This window comes from Dermacentor andersoni, chromosome 7 (genome assembly GCF_023375885.2).
Source record: "Dermacentor andersoni chromosome 7, qqDerAnde1_hic_scaffold, whole genome shotgun sequence".
NCBI classification, from domain to species: domain Eukaryota; kingdom Metazoa; phylum Arthropoda; class Arachnida; order Ixodida; family Ixodidae; genus Dermacentor; species Dermacentor andersoni.
In genome coordinates, this window is record NC_092820.1 from 9,312,285 (window position 1) to 9,336,524 (window position 24,240).

Here is a 24,240-nt window from a genome sequence, read left to right on the forward strand (position 1 = left end):
CAGGTGTGGGTCTGGACTCCGATTCGTCGGCGGGGGCTGTCTGAGAAGCTCCTACGAAGATACTTTGGCCCGTATACAGTTCTGCGCCACATCAGCGATGTGAATTATGAAGTTGTCCTCGACAGCCATAACTGCTCCAAACGCCGGCGGCATTTGCCTGAGGTTGTGCACATGCTTCGTATGAAGCCATACTTTTCCTCATGACTTCAATTTTGCACCGTCTCAGCACAGCCTTTGGACGTTGGTGCATCGGGACCATGCCTCCTTTTCAAAGGAGGGGCAAATGCCACATGTTTTATGGTCGCCGCGGGTATGTGCCAGGCGATGAAAACGACGCTGAAGTAGCGCGCGAGTAGAAAAACAGACGACAACGACGTCGCATTGATTGCGTTGATAAAGTGCCTTTACACGTCCTCGACAGCGGCTTTCCCATCTCCTACTAGGCTGTGACAATATTGCAACACCTCACAAATTAAAACAGTGAAACCAGGCTGAATCCTACATGACAAAATATTTATTTACAGAACTGCTTTTCCTCCCATGTGGGGAGAGAGGAAAACAAACCAACAAAAGCACAGTCCCGCTTGGACACATGGTGCACAGGTGAAACACACACGGAGATGGAAACAACACACACAGACACAGTGCATAGATCTGTGTTTACAATGTCACTTGCATGGTTATTTTTTTCTTTTTCGTACAATAAGCATTGTCCACAACAAACTGACTTTTTTCCACAACTTCTCAAAAACCAGATGTGTGACATGGGAATTCAACGAGCAAGAAAATGAGATAGGGCGAAATTCAGTATTCACAGCTTGTCTTTTGTTCCTCTCGCAGTAAAAGTAGCGAAAACTCCTGCATTGCTGTTTAATTCACAAACTTCCTTCTGTCTGCTTTTGTGACCCCATTGTGGTATTACTTTGTACAATCACATGCACACACATGCAAAAAAGAAAATGCAGCACTTGGGAAAATAAAAAAACAGAAGGCAGGGAAGGTGTGGCCACCTTACACTGCCCCATGGCTTCCCATTGGCCTAAAATAATTCACATGTCACGTGTCGGCCTCCTCTCCCCCAAAGTCCCTATTTTGAGCAAAACCGCACCTGTGAACATTTGTATATATTTATGCGTGAGTAGGTTACTGAAGAGCACGACGAGAAAAGGAAAGCGCATTCCTACCCACCTACCTATATGTATACAACATGTATGTATATGTACAAGCAGCCCCTACCTGGCGCTTCGTACCACCCCCACCAGGCCCCACAGTGGCATTTTTCACCAGCAGCTAGAACACCAGCCACACAAGTGAAACACCAAATGACTTCACCATTTTCAGAGCGGTCAGAAATTTTCTGTATTCTAGGTGCTAGTGCCTATAAATTAATGGTTTCTGTTTGTGTCACTCACTTAGTGGCACCTTGCAACGAAATGCCACACACAAAAACTCAATCAGTGCTAAGGTTCTCTTTGCATGAGCAATATTCTTGTATGACGTTAGTGGCAAAAAGTGCTACTAGTGACCATTCAAGCCACTGTAAAACTGGGTAACCAGTCACTCGTACACTACCTGACATGCACTTACACAGCCATGATGGTCTTGTCAGTGGTGCAAGGAAGTTGCTTGCTCTCACCTAATTTTTTGCTGACATAACATGATAATGAATATCATGCATATGGCTGCTTATTGTGCTACAAAGAAAGCTACATGATGCACCCGGACTGGCAACTGTTCGTCTTTGAGAAGTGCATCTATGCTGTGCTGGCTTAACGAGAAGCACGCTGCAACTGGGTCACCCAGGACATGGCAGGTAGAACATGTGTGCCATTAAGATATACACGAGTTTGCTTCAGTAGAGCCATGCTCAGTGCATAAGAAATTGGGCTGAGTGACATGTTCACCAACACTTTGGTGAATCACAGGTGAGATGATTTCGCTTCAATATGCCAAAATTATTTTGTAAAAGCACTTAGGAGTGCTTAAAGAACTGATCATTTCTCAAATGTGACAAAGCACGCTCTGAGGTCCACATTTGGCCACCATTTAGGACATGGCCACTGAGCCAGGCAAGGGGGGGGGGCATGTACGCATGTGCCACTGGTGCAGACAAATAACACAGGTGCAGTGTGGTGACACTCGTTGAAGAACAACACAGCGGAATGTTGCACTCTAATGGTGGTGGAGATGAATGCACAGAACCAAGCTCACAGCAAAGTCGGCGCACTGTTTTACATGTGAGACCCAACAACCCCCCAGTTCGTGTGATCAACCAGGCAGGTGCTGCTAGCAGCTCCATGCGCCTCTACAGAGCAGTGTGGACAGCAGTGTACATGGAAAGCCTCCTGCACATGCAGGTGTCTGCTGAACATGGTAGCTGGCTTTATCGCAAGTTTTGTATCTTGAAAATTTTATGTGCTCCTCGTGCCAAACACCTAACACTGTTATGGGTGGAAGAAGCTTGTATGCTATCACTGTCACAGGTGACGAGAAGTGAGCAAAACAATGTGGACTGTGATGACCAAGACCTAATTTCTACTTTTGCAATACAAACAGGTGCGGTGCATTAAGAATGAGCAATGGCATTAGCTAGCAGAGTGTACTGATCGCCAAGCTGCAAAGCCAGACAGGTGCACCACAGTTCCACTTCACAAACACTTAGCTGTGCCCACAACTCGGGAGAACAGGCACGTTCAATGAAGTCGTTAACCTGTACGATGTGCATCTGCATTGCTTATGCCAGTGCTTCACCTTGGCTAGGAGCATGAGAACAGACACTGTCATACAAGCATGGACACACAAATCGGCGATTTAGTTTTCAGTAGCTGGAGAGCCACTTAAAAGAAGTGCATCTTCAAGTGAACAAAACTATTAGTGCCAAAGCTGAACATTACTGTTCAGCCTGTCGAGATGTGCACATATTTACATTAAATACTGTAAAGCCTGCAAAAGATGTCAAATTTGCAACATACCTATGATTAAGTGGGACAGCAGTGACCACCCTCCGATTTTCAGAAGAGGGCCAAATGGCTGTGGGGGCAATAAATGTGTCACCCTTAGCCATATCATTGCAAATACAGGAATTGCAACCCACGGAAATTTCAAGTTTGGTGCAGGAGATGAAAATAGCAACAATTGCGATGACACATTGTGTTGACTGCACTACTCCATACCACAAAATAACATGTTTCGGGGAATCTCCAAAGCTTCTTTACCCCCAGGTGACACCACCTCAGCTGAGTGAGGCTCTTTTAAAAGCTCGCCCGCACAACATTAATTTCTACATGGAAGACACAGGCACAGTGAAAATTGTTACATCGCAGTAGAAACAATTGCAAAAACAGCAGCCCCTAAAAACAGCCTGCACAATGCTCAGTGGTGTAACAAACTGTAAGCGGTCTCACCTCAAAACACACCACACATCACCCCACGTCTACAGAATACAATGCATTCTCTTGCTGGGAATCTGGCGGCTCTAAAGGCAGCAACATGTTAAAAAAGTGCCAGCAAGGCTCAACAATGTTTGGCCTTTTCATGTTCACAAGTGTACTGAGAGCTAATGCAGAAGGAATTGATTTGGATCTCAGTGCTTCAGAAGGCAAGGTCACTCTTACAAGATTTCAAATTTGAAAATTGCAATTAAAAGACACCAAGGAGCAACACTTAGTTTAGTTTGATGAAATAGTTTTCAAATACATCTTTTAAGTAGCAAAAGACTCCTTATTAGTGGAAAAAATAAAATCAAAGTTTCAATTTACTTAATTTTGTGCCCAGACAGACAACAGTTCTCGTACTTAAGTATGACATCATGAATCTGAAAGTATTTTTGTGTTATGTTCTGGCCTTCTTATGTTAAATAAATGTTCTCAAAACTCACTCAGTTAGGTCTTTGGTTCTTTTAGAATGCAATGTGTTCCTTGTTTCTCAATAAACTATTAACTAGTCCCAAAGAGACACTGACCAAATCTTATGACACGATGAGGCTCTGGCACAGTAACATCAAGCCCATCTTTTGTTTATGCATTTTCTTTCTAGCTAACCAAAAGTGTGCTCACGCTAAAACTCAAGTTCTGAAAGTGGTACTTCATCAATCCATGTTAAAAAACCTTCTCAGCATCCCTACAGGTGGCAGGCACACTTTGTGAGTGACCAAATAGTTTCATGGTATAAGTGTACGTGCAGGTGAGAGTAAGAGGTGAAACAGAATGGAAAAGTCAGTTCAGCAATGACAAAGATGCTGAGCTCTGTGACCAAACGAAGATGACAAAGCAGTATCGAGCACGCATTCACTACACCATGTGTTGTGGCATGACCTTGTACATAATCATTGTAAATATGTCCCTCCTCTTTCCTTCCTCCTTATAATAAGGTTAATGTGCAGTCTGAGCTAACCCTGTGTGGAGCCCGTGAAATACAGAGATAGATTTGACTGAATCGCTAAAGATGACTAAGGAAAAAAGGACAAAATGATGCACTGCCGTAAGCGCCAGAAATTCAACACAAAAGACCTGGACATGGCAATGAGTTGCACAATCTGCAAGAAGTAGTAGATGCATTATGAAATAATGTATATATATATATATCAGTGATGAGGCCCTCGTGCTATTACCCTGTTTTTATGCTTGTGGCATTATGACATTTGCCCAGCTTCAATGAGGCTGTTCTTAACTTTTTGTGCGTGTAGACGAATGCAATGAGACCCAGTGTTCTCATGTTTGTTGCACAACGCCTACTTAACAACAATCAAAATCTGCTACTTTCTAAAACTGCTATATATCTGCTAAGCAAGCAATGCAACAGACAAGATCAAATGTAGCAAGCAGGTATCTCTATGCAGCCCGATTACCGAATATTATACTATGGATGCTTCAAGTAACAAAACACAAGCAAAATCCACTGCACTTTTGGACCTCGCCTTCGAGAAGCCTTGTTTGCCTAGCACTGACATATGGCTGTTCCATGTACGTGGCACATTATGGCGGGCCATCAGCTTGCCGACCGAGGATGCAGTCTCGCCAAGCTGCACTCGAAACCTTGACTGGAGGAAACAGTTGAACCATTGTCATGCTGCTTATGTTTTCTACAAAATGGTGTATATACAGAAGCACAACTCATCCGAATAATCGCTGGCTTGTTTGCACTCAAATTTCACATCCAGGTGGAATTTCACAGTTGATGCTATTTAATTGCGTGTTTGAATGCCTGCCTGTTTTGTACAGAATAAATCATAAGCGTGTGCTATCTGTGGTGATGCCAGATACTTTTGGAATTTGCAGGTATGGAACACTAGCATCAACGCTTGCTGTGACATCAAAACATAGTGTGCACTGTGCTTTGTCTAAACAATTATTGTTTAATACCTCCCCTATGTCATCGTATCTTGAGCTGTCATAATTATGAATAATAAATGGTGCCACCATTTTGTTCCCACAATTTCTATACATTTTGTATGTCCCTAGTGCACAGGATGCAAACTCATTTATTCTGCATGAAACAGGCATGCAATGAACCGGAAGCCTTTATAAGGTTCGTATGGTGGCACACATACTTTGAGGCAAAGACAGTGGCTGCATCAAAGAGTAATTTCATGCTACCATTTAGCACTCTGACAATGCCCCCGTTTCATCAGGTGAAAACGTGCAGGAAATGCTAGCTGCTGGCTCGTGCAGCCATTGCATGCTTGAATGCACCACACCGTGTGCACGTCAGCAGGAATGGCAGCATCTCGTTTCAACTCCTGGCAGCAATGCAGGCACGTGCTGCTGACCTCATAGTGGGTTTTGTGAAGAAGCAGTCACCTGCCTATGTTATAATATACAAAGACAAAAAAAAAACATATCTAATAGAAGTTGCACAAATTGTTCAGGCTTACTTAACATGGTTTTTATCGTGCGCAGCAATATACTTGGAAAAACCAGAAGACAGCAAGTGCCCTCTTTGCTCCATCAAAAGCATATATTTCTTTTCAGGCCTTGAAAACTCTGTTACGCACTCATTGGCAAAGGTTTTTGTTGATTTATCCGCAAGTCCTTCTTCTGGAGCTCTTTGACATGGAACACATATATGGGCCGTGAAATGTCAAAATCTGTATTTTAATATGTTTACATGGTGAGTGCATATTTCATTTCAATAGTGCTTACAAAACTCCCTTGGCATCAAACAAGCAAGCTTATGTCGAAAAAATCACGCTCAGTAGCATTTCAGCCAGTGTCACAAGCCTATTCAGTGCATCTGGAATACCGGTTTCTGTTAGTCCTAAATGAGCCCACATCTGTGTGCAGACACCTGAATGACAGCAATGGTGCGCTTTCCTGCTGCAGTCACCACAGCAAAGGCTGAAAAGGCTGAATTCGCATCAAATTTAGGTGCCTTCCTCTCAGATCTGTGTAGCATGTACAATTGATGCGCTGATGGGATATCATGTAGAAATCATTAGTGACAAGCCCTATATCTGTGAAAGAAAAACACAAAAGACGTTCCTGATGGGCAGTTACTTTGCTTTGTTTTTCAGGCAGAGAACAAGCTAAACAGAATAATTCACAGGCTTATGCTTGACTTGCAAATCAAGTGATGACTGTGCAATGTGATGTAACTGCCATGTTACAGCACATTCTCAATGTTCTTTACATTGCTACTCAGTGGCTGCATGACAGAACACATGCTCAAGCAACCTCTAGAATGGGATCATGTGGGATGGCAGCCAGTTGCAAATGCCAAGGTGCTTCTTCAAGGAGTACTTCCACTCTGCCTCAGGCAAGGACAGTGACAATAGGATGCAATAAATGCAGCACTTAAACAAACAAAAGAGAAATGTGGCTATAATCAACCACGTGTCAAAATAAAAACCACATGTGGTGTTCCCGTTTCTAACACTTACTGTATAGACGTATGCAAAGGCCGCACTCTTCTTTCACAATTTTGAAAAGGTGTGATTCTTACACGGGGCCGAACCTTTTGGACAAAATGGTGACTTCCCACCCCAAGTGTACTATTGCATTAGCCATCGGGGCACAAACGCAATAATTTTTCCAATTAATATTTTCGTGTTGCAAATTTTGGGCTGCCAAGTTGGGGGTGCGACCCTTATACGAGTCTATACAGTATTGGCAGCAACTTTAGCCGCAATTAAGTCGCACATTGCCTTGTGCATCATTTTAGTCTAGTAACTCGATTCATAACACCATGTGAACATAGTGCCTTTCAATGCTGCTGACTCTTTCCCCTGTGTATCAGTTACACCGAGTCCATGCAGTCAATACAGTTGAAGTCGATATGTGCACCAAATAACTGTCACCGACTTTTTGCACTGCATTAAAATAAGTCTTACTGCGTGAGTTCTGTGCCAGACAGGTGCCAAGCACAGCACCTGTGGCAACCCACCGGCCTCCATACAAGAAGCTCGAAGAGCCGTCCCAAGCTGCACTCGCTGATCAACCATGAAAAGTGCACTTCTTGCTTTACTTGACTCGAAACACACATGAGTTGCTGCTTTTAGAATGAATACCTTTAGGCTCAGTTTTGTAATGCTGTGCATTCTTTTACACAATGTTTTACGTTAATAATGAGCTTAATTCATTGTGTGAAGAATATTTTGAGCACTAATTAAGTAATAGTACTTGTTCTTACGGGCCCTACATAATTGCTAAACCAGGCTAACAGTTCAGATGCAGTACTTACTTACTATTAGTAACTTGTTTACAGAGCTATATATGACTCATCCTGTTTAAGCCCCATTAAAGCCCACTAATAACACTTGAATGAATCAGTTACTGCTAAACATCAATTTAGTGATGGCCTCCATAAGCCACAAAAGTGCCTTCGATTGACGCACATGCATACCCTGCATTGTTTTCACAGTGGTCAAGCTACTTCACCGTGTATGCAGCAATAGCATCAGATTTAACTCCAGCAATTATTCCTTTTGTGTGTGGATGTGTTTTAAGTAGAACGAATTAACCTGGGGCGAGACTGGGAGCAAGCATTTCCCCTTCCGAATGTTCACTTGCATGCTCGTGATTCGCCAACGCCATGCTTTCATCAGCGGTCATCACTACGGCGAGGCAGGAGCGTAATCTCATCCAAAGTTGCAATATAATGACTGTCAGTCCCACTAAAAATGATGGTTTCATGCTATGAATTCTTGATTGTGCCATGACATTATTTCTGGCTCAGTGTATGTAACAAGTGTTGTTTGATTATCACAACAGTTGGATACAAGTTGCCTTGTTGGGTCCAGTGACATATTTTGTTCTACCATTGTTTATAGCGATCAGTCAAAGTACACTGCGAAATAAGATGGTAGTCAATTTTCAAAAACATGCGTCTCCAACTCTGATGGCCAGTATTTGGCACTCACTGCCTTTCAGTATTTTCCAGCAGGCAAAAATTTAAAGCAAATCCAATCACCTGCATATGTGCTTTCTAGTTAAAGTACTGATTGTTGTGTTCAGTATATGTATGTCAGCAAGCAATTAGTATAATACTAATTGGTAATTAACTTCCATGCTCATCAGAGAGTAGTTGAATAAGCAAAGGAGAACTGCACATGGACTATTTACATGTTGCAGAAGAACACTTGCATTGGATAGTGAACAATGGTGAACAATTGTTACTGCTCTTGCATGCACACCACTTGTTAATTGGATGCCTGTCTCCAACTATTCAAAGATGGGCAATTGAAGACAAAAATAAGTTTTGCTGCCCAAAATTCACAAGCATTGGCAAACATCATAAGCTGTGCCACAATAGTAAAGCTTCTCTTTACCAAGCACTAATAGTGGTTCAACATCAGACTTACACTGCCATTCATTCTGTGGTGCCAGAAATGAGTTTTGTAAATTCTCATCTGTTTTACATGCTGCATTCCCTGAACTGGAGCTGTCAAGTGCTCAAGGAATGTCTATTTAGCAGGCATCCTGCGACCAGAGCCAGTTTCAACATATCCAGGCTTGTGGTGAACTCTACTGACGTCCATAATCATCATCACCAGTGTATATAGTGTTCTTTTCAGTCGTGATCATTTAGCGGTTAGAGCCTTGAATTGTGTTGAAGTTACTTTTCCACAAAGCCTTCATTAAGCAAGAGTTGGGCTACTTGGTGCTTGCTTAAACAAACAAGGCTACACTATGCAGGTTAGTTAAGTTATTGGGTTTATGTGGCAAAAACACGATATGATTATGAAGCACATCTTAGTAGGGGAATCTGGATTAGTTTTGATCACCTGGTGTTTTTTTCATCTTCATCATCAGCCTATTTTTATGTCCACTGCAGGACGAAGGCCTCTCCTCCCAGGGGTCTCCAATTACCTGTGGCTTGCATTCGCTAATCCCAAGTTGTGCCTGCAAATTTACCAGTTTCATCAGCCCACCTATGCTTCCCTTCCCTTGGCATCCATTCTGTAATTCTAATGGTCCACTGGTGATCTGCCCTATGCATTACATGGCCTGCCCAGCTCCATTTTTTCCTATTAATGTCAACTAAAATATCGGCTACCCTCATTTATTCTCTAATCCACATCAATGTCTTCCCGTCTCTTAACATTATGCCTACCATTGTTCTTTCCACTGCTTGTTGCACAGTCCTTAACTTTTTCTCAAACTTCTTCGTTAACTTCCAAGTTTCTGCCAAACATGTCAGTGCCGGCCGAATGCAGTGACTTGCTTTTCAAGGATAGCGGTAGACTGCCAGCCATGATTTTCGAAATGCGCTTTACGCATGCACTTCCATCCATTCTTCTTTTTCTTTCACGATCAGGGTACCCTGCGAGTAAATTGACCTAGATACACATACACTTGTACAGAATATTCTAGAGGCTGACTGCCAATCATGAATTCATGTTCCCTTGACAGGGTATCGCGGTTCTTTTACATGCACCTAAATTCAAGCACACAAATGTTTTTGCATTTTGCACCAGTCAAAATGTGGCCACTAAGAATCAAACCTGCAACTTTGTGCTAAGCATCACAATACTATTGCACTACAAAGATGTTCCTGAGTAGCAAGTAGTAAGGAATAGTCTTCAAAAACATCTAGATGTGTCTCTAAACGGAACAGTATAATGTACCACTAATTTGGAAAATATCCCCACACCGGTCACTTCCATTCCTATCCAATTCACTTGCGTGTATATATTGGATGGTATACAATACAAAATAAGCAGTCAAAAGTTGGCACTTCCCTTGTTCCCTTCTATCTTCGCTTGTTTGCGCCAAGCGATCATATTTATGGTCTACTCAGCAACCAGTAGAAGGAGTTTGCCTTCCTTCATAATTAGCAATTGCCTTTATTTTCTTTGTGGAGTAAGTTAGATTGTGTCAGAGGTGGTTCTGATGATATAACCTGTTGTTTCTATGTTCTGCTGTGTGTGTGTAAGAAAATGAGTAATTACTTATAGGACTGTCTTTGTGTTCAGTAAGAATGTTCAGTTGTGAATGAAGCACTGTCCTGTCTGCTTCTTTTTTCCATTTTTGTTTGCTTGTGGACTGGTGTGCTTCAAGACAACACCTGGGAAGAGAACCCATGTGAGATATGAAACCATGGTCTGAATCTAACAACACTTTTGCCAAGATTGTGCCTCAGAATGTCTCAGCCAACAAGCAACTTAGGTTTGCAGGCAAGTCTCCTATCAATGTCTCAGGGAAAATGCATGCACTTAATATGTCATGCTTCTGGGGACAGTTGGTTTATGGTCTTCAAGCTAGTAAGCAGGTGAAAACACACGTGTATGAAACACAAGTGCATGTGCGATACAGATGTGCACGTGCACTGTTGCCTTTCAGCCACTTTTTGCACATAAGGGACAATTTGTGGCCTTTTTATCCACTAGTGGCTTTGCTTTCTGCTGGGCCTTGAGTTCATGTTCAAGTCAAAGATGTGAAAACGATGACATACAGGTATATCGACAAACTTTGTATTTTGTGTGTGTCAATCTATCTGTGTGTTGTCATTTTGCACCCTTTACCTGAAGATGCAAAACCAACATTCCCAAATTTCCATCCTAATGCGTTTCTTGTGTCATCTGTTTTCGTACACTGTCAGTACGGGTGCACTTGTGCAAGACAACAGGTAGTTTTGTGAGGATGCGAGAGTGCAAACACAGGAACAGGGCCTATGGCACAAAGCAGCTGACATGGTTCAATCTTAGAGAATGCCTGTTCATTATCTGTGGATCCAAGATCTACCTAGAAGCCTGGTCCACAAGGTTCTACTGCACTGCACCTCTTGCATTGAAATATGTTTCAGCATGGCACAACGGGTCTCACATGCACTGTTGTAATAAATCATTACATTCCACATTTGCTGTGACTTGTGTTCTGCCACTTTTGTGCCCTGATCTCGTAATGCCCTTGCCTTGGCTGTGATGCTCTTGTCCACTTTACTCCAACTCAACTTTATTTCCTTGATCTTAGCTAGAATACGAGTTCGTTCTGCACTGTTCTCTCCCTGTCTCGGTGATGAATAATGCTGTGCTACCCAAGCTGATTTTACTTATCACAATTTTATGATTAGACAGTGACTGGTCAACAAATTAGGGGTGAATGCCCCTCAAAGAAAACATGCAGTCTTATGCAAGCAAACCAACCCATCTTCTTGCTTGAGAGCAGTGTTCGTCTGAGCTCATTGGTTTCACATTGCAGCAAGAAATGTTTCCAGCAGAATGCACTGACATGGACTGAAGTCGTCTGCCCATGTCAGCGCTTTCTGCTGGAAACCTTTCTCGCCATCTTCCTGCCAATCATGGCGCCACCTTTGCCTCACTGAGGTGCCACCAGGGAGAATGGGTGTTGCTCTTGGATCTAGGAACAGCTCATCTTTCTCAGTAAAACAATTAGTTCCATCTCTCGTAATGCACCCTGAGGAGCTTCTATGCTGCGGTTTCTCCGGACCACTGACAACATCAGGGCCTCCCTAACCACTTTTCAGAGTGCCCAGTAATACAGTGCATCTGTTTATACTGTGAGCTGCTTTCTATGTCCCCACACTCGCTGACCTTGAGTCATGCATAACTGAGATGAGTTCGTTGTTGCTGAACCTCTGGCACCCCTGTGCGTCCATGGAATAAACTATTTCTTGTGAGCACGAGGGATGTGGAACAGCGCACTTTTGTGGGAGGAGCCTCTAACATGTCTGACCTGCCACTGACTATTGTGAAAATAAACTGCACCACCTTGTTTAACTTGTGGATCCCTTGCATTTGTGCCAAGGTTTGTGTGCAAAGGAATGTTGGATTGCTCTGGTGCTGCCATGAGTGCCATTCTTGATCTAGGAGCATGCATGGCCAAGTTACCATAGCCAACAAGCTACAGCTTTGAGCCCTTCTTCACATGTATATAAGCATGCATTTAGGCCTCCTATATCTTGGGAAATAGCAATGAAAACACTTATCACACAATCCTACCATGCCAGTTTTGGTAGTGCTGGTTCTTCTGGCAAATCTGCAAGTTACAACAATAACAAACGTTCACAACATTCATACTTTAGATGACAAAATACGTGGTCACGTGACCACATATCGTCACATGAAAAAAGGCAACAGGTGCCAAAAGTTTTAGTACCCTGCTATTCAATGCAGTAATACTTGTTTCTCAGTACCATAAACAAGTTAATTAATCTAACCAACATTATATCCTTTGGCACCAAGACAATGCTTTAGAGCTGAAACTTACAATGGGTTGCTGTGAAACATTATAACGAGGAAACAACAAATTATTTTGCCATCTTTGAAGTCAAAATGTCCTCAAGTCCACAAAATGTCTGAAAATGCCTTTGGCACAATTAAAGAAAGTAGCAATGTCAATAGATTAACAAGTTCGAGGCCTTGGTTTCTGCGCTTCATTTCGACTCGCCCAGAAACATGGTGCACAAGAGATCAGTAGAGTGAATTTGAAGCCATGCACATATTTTGTGGTGCCTCCCATCAATTCACAAAAGCAGGTTGGGATTTCACATGAGCAAAGAATTATATTTCGTGGCCTGGTGGGCTCATACCTACCACACTCAACCCAATGTGCTTTTGAAACACAAGGACCGAGTCACGGAAACAAAACCACACCGGACAGATCACACGGTTCCGACTTTAACATGATGTCCACCAAATACAAACAACCATATTATTGCACCCCGACGAAGAGGCTTAGACAGCTATGATTAAACACTTCCTTAACGATAAACCACCCATGAAATTCTGGCTCATTGTCAAACAGACACTGCCAAACATTCAAAATACAGCACTACAACCTGTCCGTTTATTTAGCTCTGTCCTTGTGTTTCTGCAGATCAACTTGTTTCTTACAGACGAGTGAACTGGAAATGCAGGATCTAGTCAAGCAGGCAATGTCAACAAATGCAAATCAATGGATGGTTCTACTAAAGCCTTCAAGAGAATATGTCTAAACTATTGAAGTGCTCACGGAATGTTCCTTGCAGCTCAGGAAAAGTCAACACATAACTGTGCTGAGCGACATCTCAATCTAATTAAGTCAAAACCTGAGGACACTTAAGCACTTACGAGTTGTGAATGAGAGGACACTTAAGCACTTACGAGTTGTGAATGAGAAAGCATTAAAATCCAATTGAACACCGCTGCGTGGTCCTTCGAGTTTTGTGCAGTGAGTAATGTTTTCAAGCTTTGTTGCAGGGTATGTTATTGAGTTTCGTGATCGAATTGATGTGGGTTATTTTTTTCTGTACAGTTTCTACATTAGCATATTACCTGTAGACCAGAATCATTTGAACAATATTGCTGAGACAATTCAAGGATGCCACATGCCACCGATGTCCTGCGTGACGAGAGACCAAGGAAGCAGCCACCAAGGCCAGCAGGCGAGCGTAGCAGCTGAGCCCAGTGGGAGAGACACACGAACTGTGCGCCGGCTTCAGAGAGCAAGACAGCGGCATGAGCGCTTTGCGCGACTGCCTCGCCGACGGCAACCCATCTTTGCCCCGCGCCGTCACGGTGCCCGCTCCGTTGAAGCATGCTCTTAATGTTGCATGAAGGTCAATGGGAATTTAGGTGCTGTTTTGATGCTACAGATGCCAGCTTTTTCGCTTAATGGGCCATTTGACACTTTTGCATCAAAAACAAATAAATACACAAATCTTAAAAAAGGAAACAAAGAAGACAGGAGCATGTGCAAAATCAGGAAAACAAAGAATCAACAAAAAAAAAAAAACAAGCCTCAAGAAGCCAGGGAGGTCCGTGAACTCTCCCTTGTCAATGAAATGTATGGTTTTCAAATGGAAACTATTTGTTTCTTTAACAAGGAAGTTAACAAAACTTAATGGGTGCGCTATTCACAATAACCTACACCTCGTGATCCTGTAACCTAGCACCAATCAAAATACATTTTGCGGCATGACGCCACGCCACCTTGACAGCCTTCCAGCGCTACAGCTGCATTTCTCAACATAGGCCAAGTCGGTGGTCGTGTCACCTAGTTCCATTTCGTCACACTCCAAGTGTGAAATATTCTTTCTGCACAGGCAACAAAACTTTCTCTAGTTTCTTCTTCAGTGCTAAAAACAAGCACTACAGTATTGCAAGTGGTTTGATTCAAGCAGCGACATGAATTTCATATGTTTAAAATGGCTAATTGAAAATTTGGCTACCACTTCAGGAACAAAGTAACATTGATCATTTATTATATTCTAAACCTGCATGTTCTTATAATACTGTAGCATATGTTCCTTCATGTTTAAGGCAACCAATGCTGACCTCATTACAAACATACAAAATAGCTAAAAACCAAGTCGGAATGATAATGTCATTCCTGCAACATTAAATTAAACCAGAATGTATTATTGCACAGTATGTCTCCAAATTTAGAGTGGCAAAGAACGGCAACCTTCTGCATACGCCAACCACTTATGTTGCAGGAGGGCATTGCCTTTTGAAGTTCGAGAAGTGCTTGTGACATTGAAGCATCTTAATTATTTATACGTGGCACGCACACAATATCTTACCCCGAGCTCATGTACCCTTCTCTAAGTGCAGCGGGCAGTGTATAGCATGACAAATATAATTCTGCCAATACTGAAGGATGCAAACAGCTGTAGTCAGCCCTTCCGAAATTCATAGTGAGATGTTACACTGAACAAAGCGGCAAATGACAGAATAGTTTTCATCAAAGACACTGCGACCCAGTCAGTGTGCGAGTGAATGTGCCTGATGCGACGTCATTTAGTGTAAACAGCCATACCTTGACAGGGCATGCGTGAGCGTTGAGATAGCACAGGAGGCAGCCAATCACAGGACCTGACGTCATAGTATAACATCCTTGTTGAGTCAAGCTACCAAGCATGAGCAATGTCAGCTGTTACCTACACGAACCCAGAAATCGTTACGATGTTGTCGTGAATGCCCCGTAAGAGCATGCAGCCTCGAGTGTGCAAGCACAATTAATACCACCTCAAGGAACACACAGAGCGTGTGAAGCTAATTAATTCTACCCCATGGAGTCAGTTCTAAAAGCAGCTTGAAATCTTGGAGCAATAATAGAGCTGCACACTTTGTTACCCTGCTTTCTTGTTTGGGCTAACTACTTGGCATAATAAGTTATGGCTGCGCTAACCCTGCTTTTTTCTAAGCAATCTGCTCAACAAAACAAATCCAGGGCTCCTTCAAGCAACTAGCCATCTTGCTCTGTGCCCACTTGCAAATGACATGTAGGTAAACTGCAGCAATAAGAGCTATTGCATAACAATTGAAGCACGCAACTTGTCAGTGGTCTACAGGGCAGTGACCTGCGGGCTTTGAAAACATCAATCGTTACTGCACAAAGTGACAAAGCTGAGTGCCTGTGAATTGACACATCTGGTGGTCTGCTTGTATGTCCGAGGGAAGTGGAATGTGTTAGGCTAGTCGCGGGTGCCAACATTGGGTGCACGGGAAACACGCAGTGCACCACTAGACACCAAATGAACGACTATCGTAACGAGTTCATTTTTTTTCTTTCTTTCTTTTCCTTCGAGAGCACATTACTTTAGTGCATGTTTAAGCACTAGTCTGAAATTTGCTTTTTCACACCGATGCAAAACCTCAAAACCAACCAATAATGGCAGATTAAATACATGCACACCACACATAACTGACGAAGCAGCACTCATCAAACAGTTTGAATTGAATGTTTGTCAAAACAATGTCTTCAAGATAGAAATTACATACTACACGACAGTAATTCAATCATTAAATGTTACATAACCACAGAACAGCAGAAGTCTCAAAATCATGACAAGAGAACAATAAATGCATCAAGCACAGTTGCTGTCAGTAAATGTTGTGCCGTTTGTTTTGGTGCCTCAAGTGGCATAACAAAATGGCATCAAGATTCACGCTAATGTGTGCTGCATAAAATGTTGACATTGTGCTGCCGCCATGTGCATTCCAGCAGTTAAAACATGAAAGCTGCAAGCTTTGCAGCATTTCGTCACGACAGCTAACACGAGGCCATGGCAATGTGGGTAAAATCATGGACTTGGAATTCTCTGGAAGTGACGGCAGTCACTGCTCAGCAGGGCCTGCTGAGCCCTGCCACCACTTGAAGACAAAGGAATGAAGACACTGTGAAAGGCGAGGATGACTGGCAGACAAGCCTTAAATGCCGACAAAGCCTCCTTTGCAGGCTTACTGTTATGGCACCCGAGCAGCAGCTGCACAGGACAGTTTGTCTTATTCACTCGCTTCTGGTAAATGATAACATTATCGAATGTCACAAAGACTGGGAGTGCCAGGTATAAAACACAGCTAGATCACTGACTCATTAACACTGAAATTCTGCGTAGAAGCAACCTTTCATTGTGCATGCCACACACTATGGCACATTATACTTCCCTGTAGCATCTGAAATAAATCAGAAGTAGGTGTCACCTGTCGTGACGCCCGATAAGAAATATAAAATTTCTGGAACAGAACATTGGTGCCATCTCTCATTGCTATAAAGAAAAGCATGTGTCGTGTTTTGTCCAAACAATGACAGATGGCATCACAGTTCAGTTGCAACTACATGAATGCTTTTAATGTCTAGCATTGCCACAAAAAATTAAAAATATGATTGTTATTCATTCAAAGTGAAACAGGAAAATATAGCACCTAAGCATGGCTTCGAACTGCTTGTACGCAACGTGCCACTTCTGTGCAGAATCTGAGCCCTAATGAGGATACTGTCAGGAAAGATGCTCACCATGGCATGCCACAGATGCTGAGGAAAATAGGTTTTTGAACGTGGCATAGCCCCAAGCCAAGGCAAAGCTCGACCACCGAAAAGGCGCTAGGAGTGATCAACAGGACATTACACTCTGTGCTTAACTATGCATGTTGTTCAAAAAATGATTTCCTTCTCCTGCACATCAGCAGTGGGCAACTACACCGCTATCACAAAGTATGTCAGGTTGTATGACGTTGGGATTAACGTGTGAACAAGGATGCAGAGCCATTGCCCAAGGCATAATTACGATTGGGTGGACCACCCAGAACAGATGGTTTTGGCCAAAAGAGGAAACATCACAACCTCATTAATTTTCATTAATATGGAAATTTGTACTATTTCTCAAACAAACATGTGAGTTAGCAGACAGTGTGAAACAGTTACTAACACTAAAAACTGCACTGAGTGGCTATATCGAATCCGATTCGAAGATCGTGATGATTTCAAGCAACTGTGAACATAGAATAGTGGCAATTTTAGGATCGCTTAATGCAAGAGCAGAAAACTATTGAATAGAAACTTTACAGCGGAATTCAGTGGACACTTTGCAGTGCTGGAAGGTTTTGCATCAATGCAACAGTTGCTGATTGTTCAGTGGAGTTTCATGAAATTTAAGAACCATAGCTGTTGCTGTCCATAATTTGGTGAAGCACCACACAATGCCTCCATTTCTTATAACTGTGCAGCAGAAGGAACAGACTTTAGATGTTCCCATTTTTTTCCATTTAACATTTCAACTTGAGCACAAATTGTGTCGCCAACACTACAGAAAACATCGAAGTAACAAGGTTGCACAATACTGTGTAGCTGCCGCTTTGGAGCCATGCTAGTTTATATTGATGTAGGAGTCCACTCTAGTACGGAATAGCAGAGTACAGTTTTTTAAGGCTTGCTTGGAGGCTCTCCGTAACTGGTTATAGCAGTGAACTCTGTTGACAGCATTCAATTTCATATGTTCTAAAAGCAACACAGGGCTTCAGCACTGCAACCACAGTGGCCCATTGCAAACACGAGGAGTGGTGTGCCACATCCTTTTAGGCTGTTTTGCGACTCGGCTGACAGTGTCAACATACCAACTGGCTCAAACAGCGTTGCGGAGCGATCGAGTTAGCTGACAGCCCCCGAGGCTGTCATCAGGTGCCATCCACCTAGTCTTCATCGCCTGACCCTTCGAGTGTGGTTGGGAGGGCTGCAGGTCGTGCTAGTGGGAGAAAGCCACTGGGGTGTTGCTGGGTGCAGACGTTTGTTCGGAGTGGGACACCTTGTTGCGTATCACCCGGTCACAGAATCACCATGTCTAGTGGTGCCAAATGGGAAAAAGGTGTGCGGAGGAGTGGGAACCGCCGCCCCTTCCCGCTGAGGCACCGGTGTGCGGAGAGATCTTGCGCCACCGTGGGTGTGGCTAGAGGGCAGTACTCTGGCGTCGCAGGTCGCTCGGCTCAGCCATGGCAAACATGGTCGGGTTCTCGCTTAGCGAGCTGTCCAGCTCGCTGCACTTGCGCTCATACTCCTGGTGGCACTTCTGCGCGGCCTGCACACACAACACGCTGCTACAGCTCAGCTCACGGCAAAGCACTGGCTAGCAATTAGTAGGGAACAGCTCCTTGACATTTCACTGACAGGACTAGAAAGTATGGGAAGGACATCACTCGCTCTTGCTTATACAGCAGAACCTCGTTACAACGAACTTCGTGGGACCGCTGAATTTAATTCGTTAATTTGAATTATCGTAGTATACTGAAAAACATACCTTTGCAGCAGATTCATCTGTTAGTACGTAAATAATAAACGAGAACGCTGGGCACAGTTTAACTACAATTTATTGCTTGAAGAAGTCTGTAATCTTCTTCTGGCGAGTAGACAGCAAGCGCTGCAGGACGAATGCCGCCACATCCTCGACCTTCCTCTGAACATCATTGGGGACATCTTTACAGCGCCTGAGGAATGATCGAGTCTTTTCCAGAAAGACTAAAACATCTGAGCTGGAAACAGTCACTTTCTCTTCATGTGTTGATCCAGTGTCGGCATCATCTTCGTCATTACTGCAATCTTTTGCTCACGCACTTTATTCACGATGTCTTCGTTGGTGAGATCCGTGGATGTAGCCGCCGCGCTGTCACTGTAATCATTTAAGGTCACCACGGTGTCAACAGGGAGCTTCTCAGTAAGCTCATTCCACAGTTCTGGGTTGAGCTCCTCTGTGTCCTCGCAGTCTTGTGGCGTAGGTGAAGCCTTTAAAAGGCCTGCCTTTTGCCAGCAGTTGCTGATCGTGCTTGCCTTCATGTTCCACCACGACCCTGTAAGCATTTCTGCAGCTTGACAGATGTTTACTTGTGTGGGCAGATTCAGTCAAGCCTTGATCAGGAGGCGCTGCACAAGACGCTTCCGAAATTCGGCTTTCACACATCTGATGATGCCGTGGTCCAAATCTTGGAGCAAAGAAGTACAATTCCGGGGCATAAATTCAAGTTGCACATTGCTCAATCGCACGTTCACGATATGCGCCGAGCAATTGTCAACAATGAGGAGAATTTTTCTGTCTTTCTTCTTTATTGTGTCGTCGAGCTGCAGCAGCTACTGAGTGAACAATTCTCGCGTCATGCACGCTTTTTTGTTGGCTCAGTATTCGCAAGGCAACGAGACAATATTTTTCAAGCAGCACGGCTTAGCAGACTTGCCAACAACTACCGGCTTGAGTTTTTCCGTGCCCGTGGAGTTGCAGCACAACAAAATTAACCAATATGCGGAGGCGCGATTTTCTTCCACCCTTGCACCTGTCACCTTTGAAGTTCATTGTTTTATCAGGCAACAACTGATAAAAGAACGCCGTTTCATCGCCGTTGAAAACGTCGTCTGGAGAGAAAGACTTGATGACTGCACGAATGCCCTCAGAAGTAATAAAGATGGCATCCATGGGCAAGTAATGACGTAATGGGAAGGTATGTTGTGCATTGGTAACTACTGGGCGAGAAAAAGCCTTTACAAATGTATCATTTAAGGCCAGCGTGCATTCTACATGAGGCACGGGATGTCCTTCCGTTGTTAGCAAAGCTATTGCACTTCGCTCATTGCCCTGTATGACACTCCAAAATTGTCTAGAGTTATCTTTTAGCATATCTGGAAGGGTGCAATTAAAAAAGAAAAGTTAGGTCGTTTCATTTCAGATAATTAAGTTGTGGTGGCAGATTTATAGGCTGACCAACATTTATCCGACCAAGATTTGATAGCAGCGCGATAGAACCCTTTCTTGCGGTTAGAAAGACGGTTTATGTATCTGCTGTTGTAACATGGGGCGCTCATATTTGAAAAAACTTTCTTGATAGGAATGTATTTAAAGGTTAGCTCTGAAATTTTCGTTTTAAATAAGTCCGAGTTGCTTTGCACAGATCGTTCAAGGTAATCGGACAACAACTCATCTAAACAGGAGCATAATTCATTGTTAATTGCGTCGAAATCTGCTTTTCTGTAGTCGCGTATTGTTTTGAGATGCTTTCGCGCACGTGAGAATGGCAGTGAAATCTTTGGTTGAATAATTGCATGATCACTGATACCAAGTGTATTAGACACACAAGATACAATTTCCAAGGATGATGTCAAAACAAGGTCAAGAAATGAAGATGTATTATTTGTAACGTATGTAGGAAATTGAACCAGCTCTGTGAAACTGAAATCAGAGCAGATATGTAGGAAATGGTCCGCTTCAGCTGAATAAGGTGATGAATATGAGTACGAATTTGACCATGTAATGTTAGGAAAATTGAAATCGCCTAATAAAATGACCGGCGCTCTGGGAAACAAAATGTTTACGTGATTCAGACAATCATGAAGGTCGTCGCAAACATTGGCACACCCAGAAGGAGGGTGGCAGCATACACCAATGACAATTTTTTTAAAAGCCAGGCTGAGGCAACACCATGTTGCCTCCAAACTAGATTTTATAATAACAGCATAGCTTTCAATTTCCATGTTTATAGCAAGAAGAAGACCACCACCACATCGATTAGGTTAGGCCTATCACAGTGAAATATTTTGTATTTTCTTTTAGAGCAAAACAGCTCTTCGTTTGGTATTTTATCAGAAAGCCAAGTTTTGGTTAACGCGACAATGTCAGCGTTAGAATCGTTGATCAATACACACATTTCATCTTTCTTCGACAAAAGGCTGCGAACGTTAGTAGAGAGCACAATCAGGTTGCTATTGTTAGCGGCTTTCTCCTAGCTTGCCGAGGAAGCAAGTGCACGACCAGAACGAAGGTGCCGCGGGGAGAAATTGGCAGCATTGGTTGTGCGTCCGGATGGCCCTATTTCATATACTGCATCAGTACTGCAATCATAGCAGTAGCATGTTTCATTAGCAATTAATTCTGTCCAACTGGACATAACTGGACATATCTGTCCAACTGGCCAAGCATTAAAGCACCTGGCACCCAACTGGCCAAGCAAACCATTGGAAAAGCAGTTAATCGGCCATTCTCAACCAGGGCTGTGTTGACTTTGTTTCTGTTAACATTTTGAAATGACGCTTTTGACGATCTGTTATTCATTCGCCAGTTCGCACTTTCACTGCTCAACTGATGAGCGCCCAATTAAGAAATGCCACCAATGCTCTGAAGCGTGGGTTACACCTGGAACCATTCAGCTACAATTCACTGTTGTTTGGAAGCCACTGCAACTTTTGATAAGCCTGAAGGATATTGGTGAGCTCCGAAAAAAAAATAAAACCATTTAGCAAGTACCGAGGCCATTCAGATAGCAGCCGTGCAAAAGTCAATTTTAGTGAGCTGACTGACAGTCACAGAAGGATGTCCAAGCACATTGAGAACCTAAAGTTCCAGTGCCACATTCAACCACTTACTCAAAAAATCTTATTTGGTATTCACATCATCATAAAAACTCACTCTTTTTTTCAACAAACCATTCTCATTTCTTTATATTACACGTACATGCATAGTCATCTCTCATACTGCCTGTCATCTTGGGGTAATACATATGCCACACACCTTCATCAGCTAAAAGTTTTGTAAAAGCAGGCATTACGATTAATTGCATTCCAATCGCATACATCTCTCTCTGCTCCCATATTCCGTTCCCTAAATGTTTTCCCTTTAAGCATGTTATTCAATCATAAGCTGTCACTACTTATGTTTCGTCTTATAAATACAGAGTTTAATATTCGAGGTTTTACTCACTCTAGCCTCATCAACTATAAAAACACAAGATTTTCAGCACAACTCAATCTTCTTCTAAAAGCAAGAACTAATTATGGGAAATTTACCGTTGTGTTTTCAGGCATTTCTGTTTGGAATTAAATACCATCTGATATGATGTTATCTACATTATTATCATTCAAGCGTAGAACGAAGGAGCATTTCATGAACACTTTATCTGACGCATAGTATAATTTAACGAACCTAGAATTAATTAGATGTTGTGCTGCTTTACCATTATTCAATGTCCTGTTCAATTACCGAGTCACTGATTTGTGCCTATAATTGATACTTCTCCTCGCTGTTAGCTTTACGTGCCATTTATCCTCGTTTGAATTTCTGCAAGTTATTTTTAAGATTTCTTCAATTATTTTTTTTCTTTTTAACTGTGTGATTATACTTGTGACATTATTAATAGATTTTTTTTCTCTCTCTTACCATTTATTTCCGATGATGATGTAGAAATTGTACAATATATGACCTGATTCACTGTTTGCCATGATCCTACTATCCCCTTTTCATGTCTTGTTAGGAGGTCCCCCCGACAGTTGCTACTTTGGGACCTCCGAATGTGTACTTATACCGATCTTGTATTTGATTTCGTCAAAAATAAACACTGATTGATTGATTGATTGATTGATTAAAAATATGACAACATCTCCTGCCTAGCTGTGGAGTTGTAATGCTATGAATGCACATGTTCCCTTTGTTTTACTGCTGGTTCTATAGCAGCAACTTAGGTTAATCTGTTTGTTTGCCCCTCTGCAGCTCAGTTCACAAGTCTGCAGTTCACAAAATCCAAGTTGGTTCTCTCTTTCAAAAACTCAGCTCACTGTGCGACACTGGGTATACAGCACAAGTCCAGACCTTCTTGGATCGCATGCTTTCCCTTGCATCCACAGCAGATCAGGTGACCTCCAACAATGGAGCTGTGCAAGCACTCGGACACCTTGCATGCATCGTTGCACCCTGGACAGCACGGCGGCCCTGACGGCATGATTCAGGAGAGATTTGAGGAGGTCATTCCTCACCTGGCTCTTTTCTTCCTCCATGCTTTTGCGCACTTCCTCGTGCTGCCTTTCGAGCTCGGCTTTCTTCTTGTCCAGCAGGCTTTTGATCTGAAGCAGAGACGAGTGTGGTATGAGCATGCCCATGTGCCAAACCAGCAGCGCGATACCCCACAGACTGGTATTTTCATAGAGCAATCATTGGGAGACACTATATTGGAAAAACCACGACTGATTGGCCTTCTTGATTTGCTCAAAGATTGTACATATCATTGCTTAGAGTGGATCGTGACTGAACTGGGCCAGTTGGTGCGATCACATAATGCAAAAAACAGTGCAAAATTCACGGACAAGAATTGGAAGCTGATAAACACAAGCGTTCACTAACAACTAAAGATTTATATCGAAAACTAAAGATTTCGTCTATAATAACTGGAGTTGACTGGTGCTGAGAAATCTGCATACAATTTTGGATGGAATTTTTCTTTTTAATTACTAAACGAGTGAGACAATTAAGGTGTGGCATTCACATGCTGCTGTTAGCGCTCGTCCCGTGTTCCTGCTTTTCCCTGTGTCTTTCTTGTGCTATGTATCCCAGTTTGTACGTATCCCACCAACACGCCAAACTTCTTGCCTGTTAGAAACCATTGAATAAGCTAATGCAAAAGTCACTGCATGCCACTGAAGGACTGTGAAAGATTTTTGAAAGCTGTTCGGCTAATCCATATTTGCCGTTGTGCACACAAGTCTAGCAGGCCTTGGAGCATTTTCTGATAATGCTGGCAGGGTGCTTCCTCTGATTTCCTCCAATGCAAGCAGGTGCTTC

The 24,240-nt window shown here is 42.9% G+C and overlaps 1 protein-coding gene across 5 annotated transcripts in view; it reads right to left on the reverse strand.

The window, feature by feature from the left end:
• Positions 1-492: 492 nt before the first annotated feature.
• The window catches only part of Plc21C (Phospholipase C at 21C), a 546,034-nt gene continuing 522,286 nt past the window's right edge, over positions 493-24,240 (reverse strand). For 2 of the 5 annotated variants that reach the window (XM_055073221.2, XM_055073217.2), the window contains 3 exons: positions 23,439-23,525; positions 12,398-12,434; positions 493-9,759 (listed from right to left, as the gene is read on the reverse strand). In XM_055073221.2, coding sequence (XP_054929196.1) covers positions 9,593-9,759; positions 12,398-12,434; positions 23,439-23,525 — 291 coding nt within the window. In that variant the 3' untranslated portion in view covers positions 493-9,592. Of the gene's footprint in view, positions 10,504-12,397; positions 12,435-12,934; positions 18,733-23,438; positions 23,526-24,240 lie in introns of those variants that run through there. The other 3 variants (XM_055073219.2, XM_055073222.2, XM_055073218.2) reach the window with 3 other exon arrangements.